The 27,888-nt window shown below is 38.1% G+C and overlaps 1 protein-coding gene across 1 annotated transcript; it reads left to right on the forward strand.

Annotated features, from left to right (window-relative positions):
* The first annotated feature begins 24 nt into the window (after nucleotides 1–24).
* shtn3 (shootin 3) lies at nucleotides 25–27,856 on the forward strand. Its single transcript, XM_014983639.2, has 16 exons — nucleotides 25–265; nucleotides 5,419–5,479; nucleotides 15,375–15,469; nucleotides 15,729–15,900; nucleotides 16,382–16,479; nucleotides 16,586–16,667; nucleotides 16,983–17,077; nucleotides 17,471–17,617; nucleotides 18,203–18,356; nucleotides 18,931–19,099; nucleotides 19,293–19,357; nucleotides 19,613–19,716; nucleotides 20,916–20,975; nucleotides 21,170–21,317; nucleotides 22,132–22,408; nucleotides 23,216–27,856. Exons 1-16 carry the CDS (start codon nucleotides 191–193, stop codon nucleotides 23,319–23,321), a joined length of 1,908 nt encoding a protein of 635 aa, XP_014839125.2. The 5' UTR covers nucleotides 25–190; the 3' UTR covers nucleotides 23,322–27,856.
* The last annotated feature ends 32 nt before the right edge of the window (nucleotides 27,857–27,888 follow it).

A 27,888-nucleotide genomic window follows, 5' to 3' on the forward strand; every position in this document is an offset into this window, starting at 1 on the left:
GAAAGGAGGAGGGAGAGGATTTGGACCATCAGGACCTAAGAGCTGCGCTCTATCCCATGTGTCTGGAAGAAAGAAAATCAGCCGTACACAACGGGATTATGAGCTCCTTCTAGAGTAATTCCTTTATTAGGGTCACTCTGAAGTTAAACGTGCGCCAGTGGGATTATTTTCAGTCTTTTTTCTGGAAATAATGCTTCCCTGCTCATCATCCGCGCAGGCGGAGGGATGCGAGGAGGAGAGGAGCGAAGCACACATGGAAACAGAGGTAAACCGATAAAACATACTAACAACCCCGCCTTCTTTTCATACAAATCGTTTCTACTGCAGATGAAGCGTACCAGAGTGTTGAAAAACAACACTTATTTTACTCTCCGTCTCCAATGGGACATTTTGCCGGCTGGTTGCATGCGCCGGCCGGCATCTCATGGAGGCAGGAGACATGAAAGAGCCAGACCCCTCCCTGGTTCAGTCGCCCCGCACTCGCCATTTTCACGAAAATGAGGAATTACAAGTTAGATTTACTACACCCTTCATTTATTGATCCTCTCTCTCAAAAAACAGGTGTTGAGTAGAGATCTGTCAGGCATTTTTCCGGGCTGTAATATCTGATTTGTAATTTTAAGGTGAGAAAATAAATGGCCTCTGGTTTGAATTGTTATTTGTGTATTTAAAAATAATAATAATTCATACAGGGTATGTGAGCAAACTAGGGAACTATGTATATAACCCCTTTTTTCATCATTATTATTATTATATAAATGAGACATATAAGGAGCAAAATTACATATTGACCCATCAAAAAAGATACAGTTCTGCGCAAAAGGTTCCTTACACTGAGCTATTAGACATTTTATGTGAAAATAACTAAGTGTATTTTATTTGTATTTTATGTGACAGACCAACCCAAAGCAGTGAATAATTGTGAAGTGGATGGGAGTTTTTATTTTTTATTTTTCCTGGAAACGGCTTGCATTTGTTTTCAGTCTTCCTAAGTTAACACTTTGCTGAACCACCTTTGACTGCAATACACCAAGACTTTTGGGATAAGTATCTGTTTACATTAATCAAACAAACTCACTCTCAGATTGTATGAAGTTTGTTTTTGAGCTTTGACTGGGCCGTTCCAGGGTAGCTCTGCCTGGATGTTTTAGGGTTGTTTTATTCCAATATTCCAAGTTTTATGTTTACTACTGCCCTGTGTTTAGCTCCGTTTATCCTCCTATCAGTTCTGACCAACATCGTTGTTCCTATACAAGAAAGGCATTCCCACACCATGACTCTTTAACCACCATATGACACCCTGGTGAGTTCAAGGTGATGTGCCGTGTTAGTAACATAAAAACTTCAATTTTAATCTCCCGTGACCAGAACTCCTTCTTCCACATGTTTGTTGTCCTCTACACAACATGACACATAGATCTTAAAACAGGTCCACTGATGGTTTTCATTCAACAATGGTTGTTTATTTGCGACTTCTCCCTAAAGACCAGATATGTGGAGTGCATGACTAATAGTTACCCTGTCTGCAGATTATCTATTGTGGAGCCTAAATATCTTGCATCTCTTCCAGTATTGCAAACAAAATTTAAAATAATATATCATTTGTCTTCCTTCTCACAGTTGTACACTTTTTGATGTACAGTATTTATTTATGTGTATACACCTGGCAACCATATCAGATTTTAAGATTGAGGTTGCTTATTCTATTATTATTATATTTAGTACCCTGATCTTTCAAGACAAAATTTAGATTTCAAGCTACAGTTAAAACTTGTAATTTATTCAATCTTGAACTTAAATTTCAACTTATGAGTACAAATGGACAACGTCAGAACAAAAAATTAAAATGATCAGAAATTCAAATATAAACGCTAATTTAGTTAACTTTTTTCTTTCTTCTAAATACAAAAACCTTTTATTGGTTTTAAATTTAAAACTACATAAATTTTTCTGTTGTGAATATTTTGTTGTAAAATGCCAAAGGGTCTAGTGATACTACATTTATTGCCAAATGTTGACCTCTCACATATAAATCTTCAGAGTCATACTGCGTTATAGCTTTGCTACAAAAATATGTGTTTATGGTTAATGTTACAAATGTAATGTAGAGGGTGTGTAATGGGTATTTCTTGCTAATTTAAAGTACCACCAATGTGTGTGGCCTTTATTACCTTTAGCAACATTTCATGTTTTTTCTGTCTGATAAATCAGCTCACATGTGCACATACTGGTCCCTCCATGATCGAGTTTCCCCTCTGTGATTTATTTAGGTCATATGATCACCCACCTGAGCCACCCTATGGAGGCTGAGGAGACACAATAAAATGAGTCTGAAGGGTCTAAAATGGCTTTGTTTTGGTTTGTAATGTCATTTATGTAGCAGGTAGAAACAACAATTTATATGTAATTGATTGTTTTCTTCCTGCATACAACACCAGTATTGTATCTTGATTAAATAAGTGATTATTTCAATCAAGAACTGGTAGTATTAGTTTTTACCCAATAATAAGATCTCAACCTTGTCTAAAATGTTGTTAAATGTCATTTTGGGTTGAGAGAAGATGAAAGCTTGAAGACTGAGTAGCTGATTAGAGTCACGAGCCTCCCTGATTTGGTCCATTGTATTAATGAATAAAGAGTAGTTTTCTTTGGGGTGCTTATATTCTGTTGGTTACCTTGACAGCATCAGTGTCTTTCTGTGTTTCAGTGAACCTGATGGGCTTCTTAGAGAAATCTAAGATGACAGTTTGCGAGAAAGCAGGTAGAACTGGGACAAATCTGGGCCAAGAGCTTCCTGCAGCTGGAGCAGAGAAAAGGAGCAGGATGAAGATTATTTTTGAAATTATTTAGGGAGATCAGCCTGGTTTTGTTGCAGTTTTGAACACAGACTGAAATGTGAACAATTTGTAAGCTATGTTTTTTCCCCAAATTAGCTTAAAAGCATTTTATTTGACAAATAATCTCAGTGGGGGTGTGTGGGCTTCTGTATCTTTTGTATGTTAGTTGTGTTAAAACTCACTTGCAAACAGTGATAATATTTAGTCAGATTAACACTCTAAAAACTATGTGCTGCATATTATTTAGTAGATGTTAATCATGGTTCCAAAACAGCATATGTTGGCCAGGAATAACTATTTTTTGTAAAATCATTGAATCATTGAAAAAGTTTGAAGACAACAAAAGTCTTTCATTTTCTATATGTTGACTCCTTTTGACTGTTTTGTCCTGTATAATGTTCATTTTATTCACTTGTCTCCAACAGTGGATGCCCAGATTAACAGTTTATAGATTTATTTATTTATTTATTTATTTTAAGCTTATGATCTAAACTTGAACACTGGTTAGGATTTTAGATGGTGAGGTTGACCCCTGTGTAGCCTGATTTCTGGAAACCATCTTGCTTTTTTTTCTCTTCTCCTCTTTGGTTCCTTTTAAAAGATTGTAGATATTCAGTGATGTCTGGAGGTCTTTTGAACCCACAGGGACAGTTTTCTTTGTCTGCACTGTTGTTGTTTTTGCTGCACGAGAGGTCACTGAATTCTTTACGAGTTCCAATTACCATTTCAAATGAAGCGTGTGGATGTCAGCGCAGCACTGCGGAAACTCCTCCTTCGACTGTGGTCAGTAAAAGTTCTGCTGCATCTGTCCGACAGAGAAAAAGAGACATTTATATGAACTCTGGGGAAGCACAAGAAGATGACACTCAGTTTTTTTTAGATGAGATTGGTGTGAGCAATGGCAGCCATGATTTTTAGTACTGATGGCTGCCTTACTTAAGACATGTAGTAAATGAAAACTCATTTATTTAGAAGAATTTAAAACAGATTTTTTTACAGACTGGATTTATCCAACGCCGTCCGTGAATGAATAACAACATCACTTCCACCATCTGACACGAGGGTAATATAAATATAAGCTGAACTTTAAGAAGGAAAAAAATGCAAAATATTTTTAGTTGAGAGTTTAAAGTATAATTCATATATATTCTACACTCCTGAAAATGCACCATTTTGTCCACTCAAATTTCATATTCCTGACCTCCAGACATCTCCACAGCCGTCCACTCTAAATATGGAACAGGAAACAATGCAAACCTCAGATACTCGAGGATGTGAGAACAAGCAGCTAATGCCTCTCTTTGATGTGTCTTTGGAGGGCAGCTGTTCACATTATTTTCTGTCACTTTCTTGCTGCTTGTTCAGCATCACTAGAAATACTTTGCAGTTAACCAAAGTACTGTTTACTGTATAATTACTTGACCTCCATGTGGCACTGCAGGCTCAGCAGATAGAGAACAACATCAGAACAATTAAGCTTGTGCACAAAAACAGGTCTCACTTTAACACAATCTGTGCACGCTTGAGTGAAGTTGCACAAATGTAGCACAGTTACACTTTGACGCAATATTAAAAATGTTTTTTTTAGATGTACCAGCACGGAGGGGTTTATGATAGATTCAGTAACTGGAAGGCAGCAATTCAAGCCCGTATCATTAGGCTGCCACTGCCGTGCTTTACAGTTGATATGGAATGAGTTTATACGACCGTCTCTCACCTTGTTGTGGAAGGAACTATTGTTTGCAATGCTGCTTCAGATTATTGAAGTTTGCTGATATTTGCTTCTACTTATCTCTTTTAAGGCCTACGCATAGTTTCTACTACAGCCCTTCTGATAGTTGTTGAGTCTCCTGCTGACCATTTTGTCATTAGCTTCAACATTAACCATGCTAGTTATCCTGAACAAGTTAAAATGCAGTTCTTTTTTGTGAGAGTTTCAAATCTGATGTTTGCTTAGATGTCCGCACTTTGGAAGGTTAGAATCTGTGTGACACATTTTTCACAATTAAACTGGTTTATGTTTGACTCAATGCTTGTAAGGGGCTCAAATTCTGTAGCTGGAAAAAGCCCAAATTGTGGGTTTTCTGCCGTCAGGCTGTACATTTGATAGGAGGTGTTTGTGCTGATATGCTGCATTCCCTCCAAACATAGTGCTGTACATTATGGTCAAACATCTCCCCTTTGTTTTTGTGTTCTTTTTAAAGGCATTAGAAGAAGTCCTCATTGATTGTGCTTCAGGTATTTATTTTTAGAGATGAAAAATGAATACCCGAAGCACCTTGCAAGCTATCTGTTGAAATCTGCTGTATGTTTTTTTTTTTTCCCTGCTTCTTCTTCTCAGTTTTTTCAGAAAAAAAATTTGTGCCGTTGTTGAGCTGAATATAATTTGATAACCCGGCGATTGCTGAAAAATATTCAGAATATTGCATATTGAGGTTTTTTCCATGATGACCATTATGTGTGAAGAGCTTAAATTGCTTAGTGTGTCTGTGTAACTCTATCTGGCAGTAGTGGTGACCTGTGTGCTCTGTGCTTTTGTGAAACGCAATCTAACGGTCTGACCTGCTGTCTGCTCCCGCAGTGCAACAGGCTGACTGAGGAGAGGGACGAGGCGCAGAGGCAGCTCAAACATATCAAACGAGGTGAGTCTTACTTCCTTCCACCTCCTCCAACAGCTCCATCATCACAGAGACACAACCAAAGCAAGCTGAGATTTGAAATAAGTAGTTCATGAAAAAAAGAGTTGGCTCATTTCAACTTATTAGAATTTTTATCTCTCTCTTTTATTAGATACTGGTAGATTTGATTTATTTTACCACATTCTGTGATGCTTAAATATTTCTCTGTGAAGTCAAAGGTTGCATGTTAGGAGAAGAAACAAGCTGGATTCATCACAAGGGTTCTGAATGTAATTGCTTTTTGGTTGTGTTGATAGAGACTTATAATTAGAGCTAAAATGGGGAACTACTGCGGATTATGTTTTGTCTTTTTGTGAATGTGAATGGTTTTGCATGGTGCCACTGGAGATAACCACCAAAGAATACCTTTTATATTCCAGGAGTATAAAATGTAATTTCTAGGATATAAAACTTGTAGTTCTTTTAAGGATTCAAAAACAACTTGAGGTTCTATAAAGAATCCAGAAAATTCCCTTTTAAGTTCTGGCATCTCATAGATGTAAGTTTCAGTAAAGCTGTAAAATCTGAAAGCTTTTCTAAATTGTACACTGAAAGGTCAGTGAATGTACCATAGCAGGTCCAGAAATCATCCTGGATGTTCCAGTAAAGTAACTTATAGGTTCAGGGAAAATAACTTTCAATTTCCAGAAACATAGCGAGCACGTTCTTGGAAAGCAACTCTCAACCTATGGGGAAATAACTTGGAAATTCTGGAACCTCACTTTTCAGATACTAAAGAGAATCTAAACTCCTATAATTCTTTTAAATGTTGAAGGCTGCTAACCTTTTAATGCATCCATTTAAAAAAAAAAAAAAAAACATGCAGATTCACCATCCTACTCATCTTTCTCCTCTCTACCATACCCTTCACACATTTCCGCCTCTGTTGACATGACATCACTGACACCTTGTTCTCTTAATGGGTGTGTTTAAGGGGGGAAGAAAGGGCAGGACTTCTCCGTTTCTATGGTAACTGAGAGGTAACTTAGCCAACAGCAGCGGCGCATTGAAGTTCGCAGGAGTTTAACCTTTAAATCCAGACAGTCAAGAGCTGAAACACGGTGCTGCGCTCCATCAGATATGACTATTTACAGAGGTAAGAGAGATTTTGATATTATCTCCTCTTAGCAAACTAAAAAAAAAAATCTTAATTGGGCTGCATTCATTGCAGAAGATAAAACAAGCTGATAGCTGGTGATAAAGATGTGAACAGAATATTAAATTATGGAGACCAAAATTCAGGTTTTTAAAATTGGCTACAAAAATGCAAAGAGAAATCTTTAAATTTCTGCTAATTTGCATTTTCATGGCTCAATTCTCTCATATTAAAATGATAGGGGTCAGTAGTCCATTCACCCGGCTGCGACTGAGTGAGACGTTACCTTTGAAAAGGTAACTGGAGAACCCAGCGGTCTCCATCTGGAGGTGCAGCTCAGTGTTTGGTTTCATCTGCTTTTATGAAACATCTCCTCTTAAACCGATCAGACGATTGGGTTACCCACTAAACCTGCCATATTTTCCTTCTATCATAAGAGCATTTTTGTTCTATAATGACTTTAATGCAATTTGGAGAAGCTGCTCGATAATCAGACTGAGAGAAGCATGCATAGAAATGTATTGTCTGTCTATTAGATCTCACTTTAGTGGATTTATATTTCTTAATTAAAGCAAATTTAAAACAAAAATAAACACTGTCAAAGTTATGTTCCACCACCGTAGAAGTGCTTTAGAGATTCCTTTGCTTAACTCTAATGCGTTTTCACAGTTAAATTATTTTAAATAAGAAATTAACTGAATAATAAATGTTTTTTTGTATATTAACAAGAAAAATGTCCTTTAAGGTTGAGGTAATTTCTGCAGCTAACCAAATAGCCAGATACTTTGGCTGAACAGAAACATTTTCAGGTGCAGGTTACATGAATTTTCCTGATTGTCTAGTACTGTCTTACATTGCTGGTAGGAGGTCAACTCTGCTTATTTTCTGTCTTGTTGGAAGCCTTAATTTGTAGGATAACAAATACATGTATGAATTCAAAAGAAATATAGGCAGTGCATGCAAATATGACCAGATGACACTATTCTTCAGGAAAGAATTTGATGAAAAGGTTCTGTGAAATTTAGTTTCTTAACTTCTTGCTGTGAGAGTAAAATGATTATTGAGTATTTAAAGTCACTATAGGACATGTAAAAGGGACCAGAGTAGCTTTGTTCACTGGGGATGGTGTAGAGTTACAAACATACTAAGGATGCATCACTTATTACTCTTTTTGACTGAATGCATGTGACCGTGAAAACCTGGAGAGGAGGGAAAAGTCTTGAAGTGTGACTGAAACTCTCATTCCTCAATGTCAAAACTTCGTCAGCAGCTGCAGAACTGGGTCTAATATTCTCAGTGTAGTCAGCAGAATCGCTGATCCCCGTCTTCATTGCGAGTCTCGTCACTCTATGCGCTCAGTCTCTCATTCATTCACTCATTTATTCATTCACTGCCCTGCCCCCAGAGGGAACAGCGCTTGCTCTTGTCATGTTATTCTCATGAATTATTGAAACCTTCTGACATGAATTATTGAGCAGCAGGAGATGTAGAAGGATTAGTGCTAGTTTGGGAGGGTGTTGCCACTCCTCCCCGACCTCTCTACCTGATACTTTAACTCTGATGGCCTTTTTAAATAGTTTTAATAAGAATTGGCCACCAGTCAGCTACTTCAGCTCAGGCTTGTTTGAAACTTAAATGTGAGACTGGATGAGTTTAACACTGATTATGTAGCTAATAAACTAAAAAAACATGTCATGCTGAACAGGAAGCTTCTTGTCAGCAGTGACCATCTTCCCTGTCTCTGCTGGCGAAAAGCATCCCACAGCATGATTCTGCATGGTTCAGCTTGGATCCTTCCACGTACATTCACTCCAAAAGTTGCACTATCTCACTTTAAAAAAAAAATTTAAAAAAAAATTGAAGCATTTTTTTATATAAACCTTGTTTAGAATATCCAAGTTTGTAAATTGGATGTATTGTAAAGGGAAACCATCTCTTTTGTTCATCAAACTTTAAAATATTTCTTAATGAAGCTTAATATCAGAATCAGCTTTATTAGCCAAATTTGTGTGGATAAACAAAGAAATTGACTTCGGTTTTACATTACAGTGTGCAAACAAAAGTCTAAACAGATAAACTTCATGGGAAATAAAATAAAAGGATGAAAGGAATAACATGTTTGCATATGTACAGACAGTTTTATACAGAGAAGGAAAAAAGACAGGCAGTTTGTGGTAGTGCTGCTTTATTATCTAGTTTTCACAGCAGAGTAGCCGTCTACTCATGCGGTAATGTGCTTCTTGTGTTCATTAGAGAGACATCCTGGGGGAAGAAACATGTCTCTGTGGTGGCTGTTTCTTGCAAACGGTGCTCTGTAAAGGTAAAAGTTTAAATAGTGTCCAGGATGTGCGGGGTTAACAGAGACGTTAGCTGCCCCTTTCTTAATCTTATAACTATGCAAGTCCCGGGTGGAGGGAAGGTCAGCCTTAATAATAATATTTTCCTGTTGTTAAGTCAAAATGAAATGGTGTAGTTTTAAGTTGAGGAGGATTTTTTGTTTGTTTTTCTGGGCTGACTCCTTAGATAAGCTTTTGAATCAACATGTGCTTAAATTTTCACATTATGCTTAAAATGCATTTCATTTTAGGCTTGATCAAATACCCCTCCGAATTATTTATTTTAGTTTTGACTGAGGCTTATGGCCAAACATAAACAGGTAATTTTGTGACTCTTTCAACAATGCTTTATATTTTCTTGCGACTTTCCAGTAAAGGTCAGATTTGAATGTTGCTCTTTTGCATCTGAGCTGAAGAGCAGCTGTGGACGATGAACAAGGCAATAAAAGTTTCTTCACACTTGTAGGAACTTGTCTATCATTACAAACAAATAAATTGTTTTTTATTCTAAAAAGAAATGTGAAAAGTTAATTTAATTGTTGTTTTAACCTTCATATTGTTTCCTATTAAGCAGAGGTGAGAACAAAAATTGCACTCAAACAAGAGTAGCACTACTTCACAATATTTTCTCAATTAAAACTAAAATGTAGCTATCCAAGAAATAAGTTAATAGTAAAACAAACAAAAAAAAAAAAAAAAAAAAAATATATATATATATATATATATATTGATTAAAGCATACCTTAGTACTGAGTTATAACTACTGATGTAATATTTAAAAATAATGTAATCTGACAAAAATATGAAGTTATGAGGAAAATTCAGGTACTTTAAAGGCTAATCTAATACAAATAAATAACATAATGACCAAAAACTGGTTCAAGCAGGAGAATCATGTTTTCAAACATGTTATCAATAAAAAAAAACTTGTGAAATTCTTGTGCAAACTTATAGCAGGCAATGTTTAAACAGGGTAAAGTGCAGTAAAGTAAAGTAAATGTAACTACTACCCACCTCTTCTTACAGCCTACTGTACGTTTTGTGGAAATTGACTGTTGTCCTAAGTGGAAGATTCTCTCCATCTCTGCCTTTCTGTGACGTGTTCAACCCACACGCCTAAAGCAGAGTGGTATTACAGTGCGTCTGAACGAATATGAACAAATATGCCGAGGGTTTAAATAAGTCCAGCCCCAGCTAGATCCACCCTGAAGCATTAAACTTTGAATGAAGCATTAAAGACTGACCCAATAGCCTTGCCTGATCTCATTCCCTCCCTTGCTGTCCTTAGAAGAACTCTGGCTCAGACATTTCCTTTAATATTATTAAAACTTAATGTGTGTGGCTTATAATCTCTTTCCTTGTTGTTTTTTTTGGTTGGGGGAGGGGAGGCTCGGTTCTAATTGTTCTGATTCTTTTACTTGTCCAGTGAATTCTACAAATAGAGAAGTTAAACTTTAATCCATCTTCTAAAGCAACATTATGTCTCTGAGATCCGAGCAACCAATGTTTTAAAATAAAAGGGGCTGATGTGAGCCCTACCTAATTTCTGTGCAGCTTGAAATGAAAGCATCTGTCTGTGCTTTGGATATCGGATCAATATAAAGCCGGCCGCCGCTGCTGTGCGTCCGCAGCTGCAGAGTGGTATCCTACAGAGAGCCTGCTCCATAAAATCATCTCACTGCTTGCAATCACATTAAAACCAGCGGTCCCTCTCCTGTATGTTCATCTTGCTCCCAGGCTACATCATCTGGTGGAAAAGCATTAGTCATGTTCACCTGAGTAGCATGTGCAATCCAGTCAGAGGGAAGCATAATGGACTCGTGCCTCGGGCCTTCACTGACACAGATCCAGGTTTATTGTGGCTTTAGTCCCATTGGCTTTTTTTATTACTGCTCAGCATGAGAGCAAACCAGGAGGTCCAAGCAGTGAAATCCCATAACTGGCATGTCCTGATGCTGAGGCTGATGCTGCTGCGTCTTTATTCTCTGAAACGAAATAAATCCTGGGTTTTTAAATATGACAGACTGATGTTGCTCTTCGTGAGCTCTAGCTCTGGATTTTTCCAAACGCATTACAGAGGGACTTTATTTAAGAATAGAAACATTTCTGACATTTCTTCAAGACTTTTTTGCCTTTTATACCCTCAAGCACTGAAAAGGCAACATCACCTTTCATGTAAACAAAGTGAGTTTGTGGTTGAAAAGTTAAAGGTTAAAAGAAGTCCACAAAATGGCATCTACTGTGCTGTAAATGTGATTAAAAGTGTTGGATTTTCTTTTTCTTTGCTCAGGCTATATTTGAACCTTTGGTCAAAAGCGTCACATTTTCTTTGGGTGAATAAAGACAAAGACTGGTCTAGTCTTTCACCCACTGAGATTCCTAAAAACCTCCAAATTGAGACATTCAGCTGAATTATTGATCAGATACCTGAATAATCACAAATGACTTGCTGTGGCGAAGCAAAAGCTAAGAATTCAGATCTTGTTCTCTCAGTCGTTATTCATATCTCATGGTCATAGGTAAACCCTGAAATGTAGATGGATGAGTAAATCTCCTGCTTCACCACAACAGAGAAGAGCAACACCCTCATTACTGAAAAGTGTTAAATATATCCACCTCCAGCTCTATCCAGACGTCACACAGGAACAAGACACCAAAATGCTTTATCTCCTTTGTCTGAGGCAGAGATTTATCCCCGACCCGAAGGAAACATACAACCTTTTTGCAGTGAACAAAAGGAGCTGGCTCTCAAACCTGAGCAGAAGTGGTCGCCAACGCTCATTGTTTAATAGAAGCCAGGATTCTTGGTAAAAAAACAAAACTTTTCACCAAAAGACCCCCGCCTCCGACACTACCCTTTAATTTCTGCCTTGATGAGAAAAAATAGTCAGAAATCGGTTACTATTTGGAAAAGAATCCTTAATTTATGGACTAGTTTTGATACCATGTTTTTCTCAGTTACATATCTGTGCACAGAGGAGCTGTGATACTGATCTGTACATAAAAGCCCAGTTTCTACAATAACATGACAGTGTATAATAACAGACTCTTTGAGGGTGGACTGATCATAGTATTTCAGGCGGAAGATCATTTTGTTGTCTGTTTGAAACCTGACGGTGTGTTCAGTAGGCAGGAGGGCTTCACTTACAGCCTGCTAACAACCAGTGAGGAAGACGGAGGACAGGCAGCCGGTCATTACTGGCTGAGCTGATGTCAGTGACGCTCAGAGCCGATGATCACTAGTGTTACTCACGGCTTAATCATGGTGAATGCTGAAATTCAGTTTAAAGGTTAAAAACACAGGTCAGTTTTTCTTTACTAATGGTGACTAGCCTTCAGATCTTACAGAGTAAGAAAGTGGGATGAATCATTGTGTCACATTTTGAGTCAATTATTAGAAGACTAAACTTAGACAAACTATGCAATTCCTGTCAGATAAATGTTACAACCCAGAAACGACATGGTATGTCATCACATCAGATTAATTTGTTCTTCATTTTGTTTTCCAATTTTATCTATTTTATCTCCATAAAGTCAATTTATGTACATTTTAACAGCTGATCCCTTCTTTTATTCTTATTAACATCTCTTAAAGTATACTTAAAACTTATTTTACCATGTTTGTTTTCTTATCTTCACAGTTTTTAGTTTATTACAAACACATACAAAATCACAACAAAGAGTTTGGCACATATGGACATTTTGCAGCTGACTTTAACCAATACATACAGGATCCATTTGTCATGTTCATTTATACAATTTTCAAGTGATTTTTCTATACTCTGCTCTACAAGAAAATATTGTTTTGCAATTCCGTACATGATACCTTCCAGTAGGGAGTTGCTCACTGTTCTTTGGGTCGGATCGGGGGAATACAATGCAATACGTTGCAGAAGTAGACACAAACTCACAGGAATAAGGAACACTTTCAATCAAATCATAGGTAACTGTGAACATATTTGTGATATTTGAGTATTTTATTATTAATAATGATTATAGTTCATAACTATACCTAACTAGCAAGAAAAACAAACAGCTAAGCTATGGTTAGGTTCAGACTTGACCATAAAATATAGAGGGGCAGACCTGTAAGAAATGTTGGTGTGATATGGTGAACTGATCTGGAGTTTTGGGGAAATTGTGCTGTGACCTATTATTTCCCAAAAAGCAATGGGAATAAGCTTGGAAAATTTCTTGCGTATGCAGTAACAGAGTTTAAGGAAATCCAGTCCTATGTCAAACTTCACACCTCAGATCAATTTTACAGTAGAAACATCCTCAAAGTTTTTAAAGGACTGAATTGGCATTTTGAGACCTTTTACATCACCCCTTATATAACTTTTATGACCATAGACTCTTTTGACCTGGAGAAATATTCAGATTCTACAACTTTAGCTTTATTTGTAGAATTTAGAAATATAAACGTTGCCTTTTAGTCTACTTTTATGCCTTTATGTCTCCCTCTACTAAACGGCGTACATTTTATGTCAACCCCACCAAAGCTACACCAAAACACAAATTCACTCACATAATATTTAAATCAAGACTGTCTTTAACCTGTAATACCTCCTCAACGAAACACTGTGGAAAAATATACGTGTGCTGATTGTGCAAACATGGTGTTTCTGCTTTTCACAGCTGAAGGATCGTTTGTTGTTCATTCAGTCAGTGCGTTTTCCTGCAGCTGATCCTTTTAAAAGATTTTCATCCCATCAAATGAAACTGGTTTCATTTCCTCAAAGTCTTGTCCTTCTCTTTTGCTGCTCCCATTTCCTGCTTCTAGTTGATTCATACAGCACTTAACTCTCAACTAAAAGATTTTCACGACTAAAAGACTAATTCAACAATTGATCTTGATTACATTAAGATTTATAATTGGATTATAAACACATTATAAACACATTTGATCTCCAGTCTCTGCCTGTTTGAATCAACATAAAGCTAAAGGCAAACTGATTTTCCAAGTGGGAAAAACTACAATTTATCAGAAGTGACAGCCTTTCCTTTTATCTTATCAAACACTTTTGCTCTTTGTGTGCTTTCACAACCATTGTCACCATGAATAATGTGACTGAAACATTCTGGGGGAGGCAGATAACAAGTCATGGATGACAAAGATCTAGATGATCCACAGATTCCAGTGGGTGGGTCACAGGACTTCAGCGACTCTGAAAGTGTGCCGACCAAAAAAGGTTTCTAATCCAGAAACTCCCCATCAGTCAGTCAGGAGTGAAGAACTTTCTCAAACCCACTGGAGAGCTAAGAAAAAAGAAATCCACATGCTTTCTGTTTGAAGACTCATCAGTTAGTGATGGATCCCAACGCCATGGTCATAAAGGAAGATAAAGGTACGGTGATGCAAAGCTCAGGATTTTAGAAAGATTTTGATTAAAACAGCCTCTTTACTAACTGGAATAGTTATTCAGTGACTGCTGTAGTTTTAACCTGGATTTCCTCCATATTTAGGTCATTCTAAAATAACTGAGGAGTAGTGAATCTCTTAAGATGAACTGGTTTTCAGTACCAAGTTGAAAACCAGTCTTCTATTCACATTAGATTCTTCTGTCTATAATGATCCTTTTTTTGTTTTAGATCAATTTTTTGCTTCTCAAATGGAGCCTACAGAACTGTGTGCAATAATTACTTCCTTTCAAACTCAAACACTCACTATTCATTGGACCTACTTGCTTCTTGCTGCTGTATTTGCAATGGGGTTTTCATTATTAATCGTTGTTCTTTTCATTTTGCTCGACTTTCTTAATCTGTAACGGCTTTGGGAAATTTAAAAAGTTGATTTGTTCATGAGTATGAGAACATAAGAAGCAACAGACAACATGGCAATGTGTGACTGTCTTATTGTGATGGTCTAAAGAGGTTTCAGTAGAAAGCTTTCTTAACGACCCTATTGAGGAAATTTATTCTCATGGATCTTTGATAACCTGATGTTAAAACCTGTTTGAACCGCAAGAAAGGCATATGAATACAGATCTGTGAAACTGAAACCATCAAATTAAATCTGTTTATTTTTATCAATAGCCTTTTAAGTCTTCTACAGATCAGAATGGGAATTCTGGGAATCACCTTTTTCACAATGAAACTCAACTTTTAGCTAAAGTAAAGAGGTGGGAACAAATCTTTCATGTCAGTTTGCAGGTAACAAAGTTTCTAACGTCGAATTCAAAACAAGTTCATTAAGTTTTCAGTTATGTTTAGACATCAGGCTTCTTTATGCCGGAACAAACATGGGTCAGAGCAAGGAGGCTTAACAAATCATAAAGATCCTGTGAAAATTGACAGAACTAGACTGAAATTTATGTAAAAGCACCAAACCTCCCAATAATTCTTTGAATGATATCGTGGGTTGCTTCGTGCTGCGGCAGTGGGCACCTACATTACAGAGTGTCTGTCTCTGTGTGTTTCTCACTAGTTTCTCAGATGGTGATTGAGGAGGTGGGCGTTCTGCAGACTCAGCTCGAGATTGAGAAGTCTTGTCGAGAGAATGCAGAGGCCCTGGCCACGAAGGTTTGTCTCACACCTTAACACTCAGTAATCGATGCAAGATAATCAGCAGTGTCAGGTGGCGCAGGCCAGAGAATGGGGGCAAACAGATGAGTCAGGATGACTCTGCAGAGCCGTTCTCATTATATCATCTTTGTGTTAATGTGAAAGCAACTGGATTTATTGAAGTGACGTAAAGAGTAAATGGTTGAACCAGGATGCACCTGAATTTAGTTGCAGAACAGGCCTCTTACTGTTAATCCCTGTTATCTTTGATGCGCAGCTAAATTGTGAGAACAGAAAATTGAAGTACCTGAGCCTCTCGTCTCGGCCTTGTTTGGATGAGCTGCTGCCAAGCATCTCTGACTGCATTGCGCTCGAAGCTGACGGAGACTCTGCGGATTCAGTGGGAAACAGTCCTGACACCTTCTCTCAGTGCCAGCAACAGGTTAAAGGTAACACCAAACACCAAACTGCATATTTTTAGCCAAAATGCCCTGACATTGTGTGTCTCACCAAAGCCTCTCGTTCTTGATATGTTCATTTTCATAATGTCACATTTTCCAGACTCCTTTATCTTTCTGTTTGTCTTTAGTTTAATTCACCTTATGAAGTGACGATTTCATTTATTATGAGGAAAAGCCTATCTAAATGAACTTGGGTCTATTTGAAAAAGTAATCACTCCAAGAGCACATCATTCACTCATCCAGAAAATCATATAAAGTAACCCAGAAAAACATCAAAGACTCTGTAGACTTTAATAATAAAGAAAGAGTCTCAAATGGCTGAATTAAAACAATCCTGCAAAGAGACCGAATCAAAATATCTCCACAGTGACAGAAAAACTCACTGTCACTCATTGCTAGTTTAGGGGGGTAATTTTGCTTAATAAATAAATAACACATTTTACAAACTGCAAAACGTTGTTCCACCAGAGTTGAGAGAGACGGTAAACGGTTTACTGGAGGAGAAGAAAGGTTTTGTCTGTCAGATTCACGAACAGCAGAGGCAGATCGAAGAGTTGACCACACAGGTGAGAATGGATCTACACACACGCCCTCCTCTTATGAAATGTTTTGACTCCTTACTTCTTCTTTAAGTGATGCTGAGTTCGTGGCATTTTGTTTTTCTCTCACCAGTCCGAGAAAAGTCAAGAGGAGATGAAACAGCTTCGTGAAACAGTCGAGCAACAAAGCAAAACAATCAAGAGATTTAACAGAGGTAAGTCACAGCCGAAGGAACTTATGAGTTTACAACCAACTTAATTAGATAATAGATCATGAATAACCTAAATACACCGTAAGCAGACAAGTTTTAAGGCATCTACACACTTTTCAGCACTTATGTCTTGAGACAGATCACAAATTTACAACACAAAACCTCAATGTAAAAAAAAAAACAATTTCGCATATTTTTGAGAACATTCATGGTGAAGAGTGAAGACAGTATGAGCAGTTAGTAAGTTAGTAACATGTTAAATTTGACATTAATGCTATGTTTGTGGCTTAACCTCATATACTCTGTATGTTCCTACAGTCTCTATGATGGCAGCTCAGGAGTATGAAGGAATGAAGGAGCAGCTTGATTTGGAGCAGGACCTCAGAGTCAAAGCTGAGACGTACGCACACGAGGTAAAGAAGGAGGTTATAGAAACACTGGATTAAAACTGTAGGAAATAATATTCAAACTGTTTTAGACATTTATTAGACGTGGTGGAAACACAGGAGCTGCAGCTATTCCCTCAGTCTACTGTAATTCATAATTTTTGAGACCAACCTAATAACTTGCTTATATAATCTGAGTGATGAGTTGCCAAATGTTGCAGCTGCGATCCGCATTGCCATGTTGGAATTTGATGTGTGATAATAACCTGAGAAAGGTCCTATGTCTGGTGTTTCATACAAACTTTGAACATAGTTGATAAATGAAGATGATGGCAAGAGGGCTAATGCACGTTTCCTCTTTTCTTTCTAGTAATCGCCTTTTTTCTCTGTCTCTGCCTCCTGTTTTTTTTTTTTTTTCAGATGCTTGTTAAGCAGAAGGAGGCCAATAGGCAGAGCATGCTGCTGCTGCAGAGTGCTGAGCCCAGCGTTCAGCTGCTGAAAGCTCTGGAAGACGTCGCTGCTATCACTAAAACCCTGGAGGAGGAGCGTCTGCAGCATCAGCAGAAGGTAAATCCAGAAGCCTCTTTATTTCCTGCAGCCTTGCTCTTAATCTCAGGAGAGGCTAGGATTTGTTGATCTTTATGACGCTTTTGCCGGTGCAATGAGTGCAAACCGAAAAGCTCTCAATGAATCAGGCAGATATTCACATTTCAAAAATTTTCCTGCAGCAAAAGGAGTTGTAGAAGGGCAATAATAAGCCTTTTTCTTAAATCAGAAACACTATGTGCAACAGGTCACACAATGCAAGGTTGTTACTTGAACAACGCCAACAGAACCACAGGCTGATGCCACGCTGCATATAGGTATAATAATTCATGCGATATTTTAAGTTGTGGAGATGCACCTGAATCCATTTGACCTTTTATTTGTGCTCTGTTGAGAATTTGATTGATTCATTAAAAACTAGATGAAAAGAAATAGTTTGCTACATACAGTTGGTTTGATCTATGCAATGAAATCAGCATTAGCTTTAGGACTAGCACCAATCTAAATAATCAGTGTTGCATGATGCTGAAAGCCTAAAGGCTAATAGCAGACCTCTTTTAACCCTGCTCTGCATCTGTCTGACTTGTCTACTTGTGGGGGGCGTAGGTGCAGAGTCTGGAGGCCCAGCTTCAGGAAAGCGGTGTGAAGAAACAGCTGCAAGACCTTCAGAGACAGCTGGAGCTGCTAGAGGTGGAGAAGAAGGAGGTGGAGGGACGTCTGGAGCAGACAGAGAGGAAGAATGAGGAGCTGGAGAAAAGAGGTGGGTGGAAGTGGAGATAAGGCCGTTTGTGGGCTAAAAAAGAGCAGACAGAATAGTACTGTAATTAAAATCTGCATAGCAACATAAAATACTGTTTCCTGATTAGCTGGAAAATAACTAAAAATTTCCATCCATCCAAAATTGTTTTTTCTAAAAAAGAAAATAATAAGAATTTACATGAAAGTTAAAGCTGTAATTTAAAATAAAATGATCAGCTGTAAGGTCATGAATCTGTTGATGGAAGGCGAAATAAAGCGATGCAGTTGTGCATTTATGTAACAGTTGTTGATTTCACTGATGCCGACCCAAATTTTTGACCCCTGAGCTGCATGAGAAGCAGTTCAGTGAGGTCACACAGGGCCTAAACCACAAGCTGACTTTAGCTTGAATATTATATAATAAATCAAAAGTTCAACCTTCTTTTTATGGGTTGCATGGCTTCCAGTGTTAATGTGTTCATTAACATTCTGCAGAAATTATCTCTAACCGTCTCCTTGCTGTATCTGTGGTACTTATTAGCCGTCTGACAGTGATAGTGACTGAGGTTGTGGTTTGATCTGTCGTCTCTTCACAGTCCATGAGCTCCAGGAGGCCCAGAAAAAGACGACAGACAACACCAGCCTCCCTCCCCCAGAACCTGGGGTGGCGCCGCCTCCCGCACCTCCTCCACAGCCGCCCCCACCCCCTCCACCTCCGCCACCCCCTCCGCCACCTCCACCCCCCTCCAGATGCAACCCCCTCAGGTGAGACTTCTCAACAAACAGCGGATACTTGGAAGTATCACAGTGGGTGGGGGGGAGGTTGCGATGCAGCAGCACATCTTATTTCCTGCTTTTAAACTTTAAACATAAAAAAAAAACTGACAGAAAATATTCACAAGCAGCTCAGATAACGAGTGAGCAGTTCTTACTTCTAATGAGATTTTCTGTTTCTTAGTTCTCTGATTGCCATCATGAGGAAGTCATCCAAAGGCTCCAAAGCAAAAGTGGAGCCAACTCCAGGTGAGAATCGATTTATAGTTTCCATTCAACAGCCAGTCAGCCAGCACCTTATTCCTTTGCTTCATGATCCAGTCTAGTGACAGATCACTTATTTAATCAGCTTTTATTTTGGAATTGCTACTGTTTCTGTAGTGACATGTAATCGGCCCTATGGGTTTTCAATTTGCACATTTGGGTATTCCCTCTGTGTTCCCTAATTACCCCTGTCTGGTTGTCATATAAATAAGTCATAATCTTCTCTTTCGGTGTCGGCAGCTGCTGAAGGCGTGGACGATGTCAAGGTGAAGGCGGTGAATGAGATGATGGAGCGAATCAAACACGGGGTCGTCCTGCGACCCGTCAAAAGTCAGGAGACTAAGGTGAGAACAGCATCTTAAAACTGGTCTTATATTTGATATAAGGTCAAATAACTGAGGTCAGGACTCGGTGATGGCCCCTCCAGACACTGATTTTATTGCCATTAAGCCAGTAAAAATAAAATCATCTGATGACTTGATGCAGCTCCTCTCCACACTTTCATTGCACACATTGTGCTACAAAGTCAATAAGCATGTGGCGCTCTGAGCTTGTATTGTAATGTAAGTGACAGAGGGCATTTTACAGCACAGTTACCGCAGCAGGAGGCCGACAATCAGCTCAGAAATAATCACACTGCAGAGAAAACTCAACCATACTGCATCCTGCGATCTATTGTGACAATTCAACTCAAGCTATGCTTTTAGATGAAGATAATTTGAGCAAGTTTCTAAAAATGTTTGACAAAAAAAAAATCTTTAGAAGAAATCATGAGCTATTGCTTTGAAATTGCCCAGCTGCTGTCTGTAGACGGCATTGTGACACCCAGATATCGCTCCTGGCTGAGGAGGGTCGCAGCAGGTCAGTGGGTGGTCCTTCAAAACGGATTACATCACTAAACTAAAGCAGATACCACCTCCCAGGGTGGTCTGGGATAAGAAACGTCTCCAATGCTGCCAGGACACGATCAGGGGATGAATGTTAGCACCAGGTGTGAATGGACTCTTTGTCTTCTCTCAGTATGCCACTGTTGTCTCCTACTGTGTATTTTTTTTTTTTTCTGGCTGTTACTTGTATTTTCCTGCTGTCGGAGCTTTAATTATGCTAATAATGTCACAAATCTCAAGCAGGGAAACCCAGATTGCTGTTTCTTTCCTCTTCTGTCCTGGTTCTTATCTTGTTATAAAGACCAGGATGTCTAATGATTCTCTTAGGACTCTGATTGTTCTCTGTCTCTTCTCTTTCCCTTCTGCTTTCATTTCTTTTTGTGCTGCAAAAGAGAATAGCAGTGAAAGTGAGTATATGGATGGTTGCATCAATCAGGACAGTCAGATCATTCCTACCTGCAGTCGCTCTAAACCCGGCAACCTAACTCTGCTTATATTACATTAAAATGGAAACATTTTGCGGCATGTCAAAGCTTTTTAATCATTAAAACGCACAAAAAGTATTTTCTCAGACCTTATCTTAAAATTATACTCTAATAATGTGAAAAGTAGGAAATCACAAGCTTTTTTCTTTTTTTTTTTTTTTTCCCCTGCAGCCTCCACCCTGTGAGGAGAAGCAGCAGGAAAGCGCCATGGACGAACTAAAATGCATCCTGGTAAAATACATATTATACCAAGTGTTGAGGATTTGGTTTCAGATTTGAATATTTTTATTTCTTTTTTTAGTTTCTGTAGAGTTTAAGTTCACTTTAGTCTGACCAACGAGTTAGAGAGACATAAATGATAGATGTACTTTCATCCGAGTGAATACGCTGTCCGTTAATGCTGTGACATTTCCGTTCTGCTCAAGGAGACGGTGAAGAGGAGTCCCAGCCGAGGCTCCCAAGAGTCTGGACCGTCTGGACCGTCTGGACCATCACCACCGGCGAAGAAGGACAGCGAGCTGGAGGTCATCCTGAGGCGCCGGCGCAACAAGGCTGGAGAGGCCGGATCAGGAGGTGAACCCATCCATCCAGCCAGAAGCCCAGCCTCATGCTTCATAAGGACACAGCAGGACATTATTAATCAGTGTCATAATTAATAATGTGGTCATTCACACTACTACTTAAATCCAACATCAGTCGAGCTTCTGTGAACATTTTACGTCACGAAAGCGACTCACATGTACAGAAAAAGAACATAGACTTCACACTGCAATGCATTGTTTACAGAAATAATAATGTAGATTATTACTTCCGCCGTCTTTGGATCAATTTAAAGTGGGAGCCGACAGTATTGTCGCAATAACAAAACAAGATGAAGAAAACTAATAAAAAGAAAGCACGACTACTAGCGGAGGCCTTTTATGGAGCATTGACTGGATGTGGGATTGTGATGTGATGCACTTCAGCGACACAGACTTCTTTCATAGGTTCGTAATTTTTGTAATTATAATTTTCAGCCATCGTATCTGGCTTTTTCTGGTGCAGAATTATGACGCAAGTTACATCAAAGTTGGATAAAAAGTGACATGGCAATTCAGACATCCAACGCTTTAAAAATGACCGGATTCTTAACCGATTTAGTAAAATAAATTTAGTAAAGTAAAAGTGGCACAGATCAGATTCACTATTATTACTATGTTGTTGTTTTTTGTATGTGTGTGAAAGGATCAGAAGTCAGGAGTTCAGACTGCTGTGATAAAGTTGCTGTGTGAATGTAACCTTAGATACCCGTCACCTCCTGTTCAGCAGTGAATATCAACAACCCCCTAGTTTCTGTCCTTTAGGGCAGAAATCCATCTGTGTTTTTGTTTCTCCTTTCCACCTCCAGATGAACGTGAGGGCCAGATGAGCCACGTCTCTTCTTTTGACAGCTTGAATGGCAGACGCACCAGCAGCGATTCAGGCAAAGATTCAGAGGGAGCGAGCGGCCAGAGCGCCCCCTCTGAGGCGGCAGGAATCGTCCGGGTCAGTCCAGACAGAAGGGGCTCCGGGCCGGGCCCCGTGGTGGCCCCAAGGAAGCGCTCTGACCTGGAAAGGAGGTCCTGCAGCTCTCTGTCTGAAAAGGAAATGTCAGAGTCTCCGGTCAGCAATGGCTGCATCAGCAGGTGAAGCATCTCAGCGTCTGTAATATGAGGAACAAATGATCAGTTAGTTTTAAATATGTGGAGCCTTGAGTTGTCGCATGCTAACCAATCAGTTTTATTCAGCCACCAGCGTCGGTACTGGAACCAGTGAACTGTTGTTGGGGTTCATCTGTAGCAACGATGCACATCTGTGCTGTGTTGTTTTTTTCTATTATTCTTGACACAGTCATTTAAGATCAGTCAGATTGGAGGATTAGCATCTGCAAACATCAATTTCTAATTCTTTCCACCAATTCTTAGTCTGATTTAGGTCTTGATTTGATTAGACCATTCAAAATAATAAGCTTTAAGATTTAAATTAATGCACACTTAAGCCTTAGATGTATGTTTTTGACTCCCAGTTGTATCTTTGACAGCATTTAGCTTGTTCCATCCTCCCTTCATTTCTGAGCAGCTTTCCTGTCCCTGCTAGAGATAAGCAGAACCCACAAGCATGATAGTTCCTCTACCATGTTTAAAACTGCAAATTGGTCTTCCTGTGTTTTTCTTTTTACCAATGGCTTTCTTCTCACAATAAGGACAAGGATGCTAGAGTGTTGTCTCATCAAAAGCTTATTCAGGAGAGCTGTAGATTGCTGCAGTTCTCCCATTGTTATCTCTTCTCTGACCTATTTACTAATTAAGTGGCTTCTAAAGGTATACTAATGTTGTTTTAGGGGTGCAAGAATAAGGTGGACTGCGCCTTTATCTCAAGGGATATGAGTACTTTTGAGAGTGGTTTTGAACACTAAATCACATATTGGCGGCTCTTCTGTCTCTGCTCCACAGCACTGATGAGGAAAATCAGATGAAGTCGAACGGAGTTGACCACGAGGAGCCTGGCAACGGCGACCACGACGAGCACGTAAACATTAGCGCTGACGCCGACTGCTGAGATGAACTCTAGCGGGTTTCATTCTGCGATGTGAACAGAGAGAAGTCAGAGCGATGAAACACATTTGCCTTTTTACAATTATGGTATCAAATGCGCATTGAAAATGTTTGTTATTTTTATTTTTTGTCATATTTACACTAACCACATACAAAAAATAGGCAACTAACCGCAGTAATAAAAACAAGCCACAGCTGGTCCATTCAGGTGTTTTAGCTACAAGATACTTCCAGAGTTTTCATAAATTGTTCTGAAATAGACATTCATAACAGAGTCCAGGTTAAAATGCTCAAGAAAGAAACCTAACTAACAAAGATTAACTCTTGATTTACCTGGAGTCGGTAAAGAGCAGAGGAATACTTGTTCAGCTGCTCATGCAGTCAGTGAGCCTGACTGATTTGAGCCAGAGGAAGCTGCAGCCTTATGAACCAAAGTCATCTTCTACTATCTGCAAAAATCTCAATTGTAGCTTCTATTTTATCTCATTTTGACGAGCAAAAGATGCTCTCGGTTAAACTTTATGTCATCAGAAAGAATGCACCACGTTGTTAGATTTTTCTCACCTTGTGGGCAGCATGGTGCAGTTTAGCCACGTTCTGCAGCTCTGGTAGACGTGACACCTGTAGTACTGGATTTCAGTGGATTAAAGCGTCAATTAATCCTATTAATAATTTTATTTTTGCTTTTCCTGCCGCTACATATTTGTTTAGGGTTTAGCTACTTTTATACAATAAAAGTGTTTAATTCTTACTGTGGTTTAGGAACTTACTGGAGTAAAATGTTTAGGATGCTTAATATCAGCTTTATGTTCATATCCAACATACAGATAGATAAATTCCTACAAAGGCTGACTGATATAGATGCTGATAAAGATATACATCCCTTCACAACTATTGGCACCCCTGACAAAGATATGTGAAAAGCCTTAAAATATATTCAGCTTTCATTTCAGGAGCATTATCTCATACAAAAAAGTAAAGAAATTAAAATCTACTACATAATTTGAGTAAAATTATTCAGGGTGTAGAAAAAATATCAGGTGTATAAAAGAAACTTTTTTGGTGAAATCAGCAGTTCCACATTTACTATGTAAAACGAGTATAACTCATGTTTTTTTTTTTTATAGTTTACTTTTTATATGATCTGGTTTTCCTAAAAAAGTTCATAAGTAATCCAGACACTTCCGTTTTCTGAGATTGAAATATTTCCCTTGGCTACCTGTCAAGATGAAAAAGACAATAAAAACATAGCATTAAGTCTTCATATGTTGGAAAATTCTAAGAATAAAATACTGAAGCTCCTATCTAAGCTGGCCTTTACCATCTTTAAGAGCAATAATTAAGAAGGATAATCAGGGTTAGAGAACTGCAACAAAAAGCAAGAATAATCATTAAGTGCTGTTAAGTAGTTGTGAATGATGCCTTGGTAAAAAAAAAAAAAAAAGTTTTCAGAATGATTTTTTGGGCACAAACACACCAGATGGAGTTGGTGTGGAACAAGGATGAACATGGGGAAAATCACCTCACACTGTTAAGTAAGCTTGAGAATCACAGGGTCTGTGATTCTGCGAGCCTGTTTCTCTTCTAACGTTCCTGCCAACATTGCACAGCATCATTGGGTCTGTCCACATAATCTAAAGTTTATGGCCAAATCAGCACATAAATGGTTTGGCTGACACATGACCAAACTTTTTTCATGGTTATCTCAACCCCCAGAGTTAAAGCCTATGGGTGATTCTATAATTGGAGATACATTTGGCACTTCAAGAAATGACAAAAAAAAACTTTTCATTTCTTAAAAATTTTCTTAGGTAGTCTATTGAAAAGGCATTAAACTTTAAAAAAATCTGTAATTGCCAAACATTAGCTACATATTTTATAATCTTTTCTCAGAAAAAACGTATATTTTGCGGTATGTTATGTCAACTCTGTTACGGACAATATAGACAGTGAGTGAAAAAAACAATAAATTCTAGCAGACTAAAATATTTTTATTCCATTACACCAAGTGTCCTACTACCCAAATACTTTAAATGGAGATGTTTTACTTAAAAATACATTTTAAACAATCAAAAGATACTCAACTTTTCACAGAGTTGTTCGCATAGGGTCAAACGTTTTTCATTAAAACTCATTGAAAACCATCATTCTTTTAGAAATAAAATTGGTCAGTAATACTAAATCACAGCAGAAGTCAACCAACAATGTATATGGTGCTCTAGACAACAGTTTTCCTTTTTTTTTTGGTGAAAGTATGTCATAAACATGTCAACTCTGTTACCTAACAGAGTTGGTGTTAGTAACAGAATTGACAGGACCATAATAATTTAGAACTGAAAACTCTGTTATTGTCAACTCTGTTACCCTATTTGGTAACAGAGTTGACAGTAACAGAATTGACAATTTCAAACATTTTTATTAAAAACTCCACTTGTGAGTAGAAATTGTGAAAAAACATGACACCACTGAGATAATGGTTTAAAAACCATTAAAAAAACTTGTCTCTGATCAAAAATCTGTTGTATTTTTCTCATGATTCTTTGGTAACAAGATTGACGTTGAAAACGATAACACCTGGTGATTGTGATTTTTAAACTAAAATATTTCCCAGAGAATGGCACATAGACCTCTGTGTGTTTCAGGTCTTATCAGTAAAAGTAAATGACTTAATTTTATGCAGTTTATATAGCCGTAGAAGGCAATTTCCCAGATTTACAGGGACAAAACCATATGGTAACAGAGTTGACAAAAAATTCTCGGACACATATTTTTTCAAAAATAAGGGTATTTTGAGTTAATTTAATGTGATGTTGTTATTAAATTGACCTTTTAGGCAGTTTAAAAAAAGACAGAAAAAACAAATTCACCAAAGAAAAATAATAAAACATAGGTTTTTGCATCATTTTTCAGGTTAATAAAAAAGACAGTACCCAACTCGGACGACAAGAAATCTTGGTTTTTCAGCTATATAAAACAATTTTAAATGTATTTACTTAAATGTTTTTACTTGTTAAATATTATGATCCATTAAAATGAGTAATAAATTACGAAAACATTTAAAAATTGAAATATTTTAATATACCAGACCAAAAATAATGACTCTGGACATCAAATGTATCTGCAATTATAGAATGACCCCTATGAATCTGAGAGAGATCAAAGAAAGGGAAACCTTAGAGAGAACCCAAGACAATCTGGAGAACTTGTCTCTGGACCATTGAATGGTCAAAGATCACTCTCTCTTTATGCTCCAAACTTTAGAAGATTCTTTGTTTTGCAAATATCAGAAGGGAATTGTACAACATATTAACAGGAGTGCCAATAATTGTGCTACTGGTGATTAATATATATATATTTCTTAATGGGGTTTTTTTTTCTGTACTGGCTAAAAGGTTTGTAGAGTTCTGTTTTATTTTAAGCAAGCGTCAGCTTCTGACAGAAGCTTTGTAACACATAAGCCGAGATATTTGAGTAAATGTACATTTTTAGTCAAGCTGCCTTCAGTTGTGTGACCCTTTAAGTGTGCACCCCCGACTGTTGTATCGATCCTGAAGTTCTTTTGTTAATCCAAACCTGTTCCTGAGAGCAAACACCCAGGAATATGTTTTCACAACCAGGGTTCCTCTCTTCCACTTTTGCTGCTTCAGTTTCAGCTCCAGCGTGTCGACTATCAGCCTGACAGGTGAGAGAAGTTTGTAAAGTGGAGACATAAAATTGAATTTGATTGACATACATCAGTAGGAGTAGATGTAGCACATTGAACAGGAACGTTCTCAGGATCCAAAGGACAGATCTTCACCAGGTCTGGGGAGTCGACATTGAGGAAAACCAATGGAAAGCCATGTTTTCTGGTTAAATGTGGAGTAGAAGTGCTTTGGAGGAATGAGGTGCTTTTGTATTTTTCTCTACCTCTCCACTGACACCTGCCTCTACACTGAAACATTCTAGAAACATCCGTTTGTAGCATGAAAACTCGTAAGATGCTGTCGTAGTTCCTGGACTGGAGATCAGACGTCTTCCTGCTCTAAATCAGCACTGAGCCCTGTAATGCACATATTGTTATGCTTATTGTGCATTCCTTGACTTTTCTTTTCTACTGTACATTTACAGTTTTTTCTGAACACCTTTATGCAAACTACGTGAGGCACCTTTGTATGACGTATCACACACCTTGTCGTTCTTTCTTAACTCACAAACTCACATTTTAAAGTGCATCTTGTTCTGTTCGTTTGGTGTATTTTACTCATACAGAGGACCAGAACTGTATGGTTCTGCTGCATATACAGAGTTGGGTTTTCTGCGCAGTGAGGCCTTGCACAAAACCTCCGCATAGCAGAAAAATACAACCTGCAGCTGGGTAACATTTTGCATCCTCTGAATGACTGCATTTAATAATAATGTGGCTACCTTAAGAGATTTCCTGTATGCCGTTGAGTAGGTATTGTGTGCTATTGGAAATATAAACGGAGTGTTGAAGGTTTTTTAACTTCATGGATTTTCATTTTAGAATCACTTGAAATAAAATGCAATTTAAAGAAATGAGCTGTTTGTCTTTTTTTTTTTTTTTAAGA

The sequence above is a fragment of the Poecilia mexicana genome, unplaced genomic scaffold (assembly GCF_051168715.1).
Source record: "Poecilia mexicana isolate PSO_F unplaced genomic scaffold, ASM5116871v1 scaffold_10, whole genome shotgun sequence".
Lineage (NCBI taxonomy): Eukaryota > Metazoa > Chordata > Actinopteri > Cyprinodontiformes > Poeciliidae > Poecilia > Poecilia mexicana.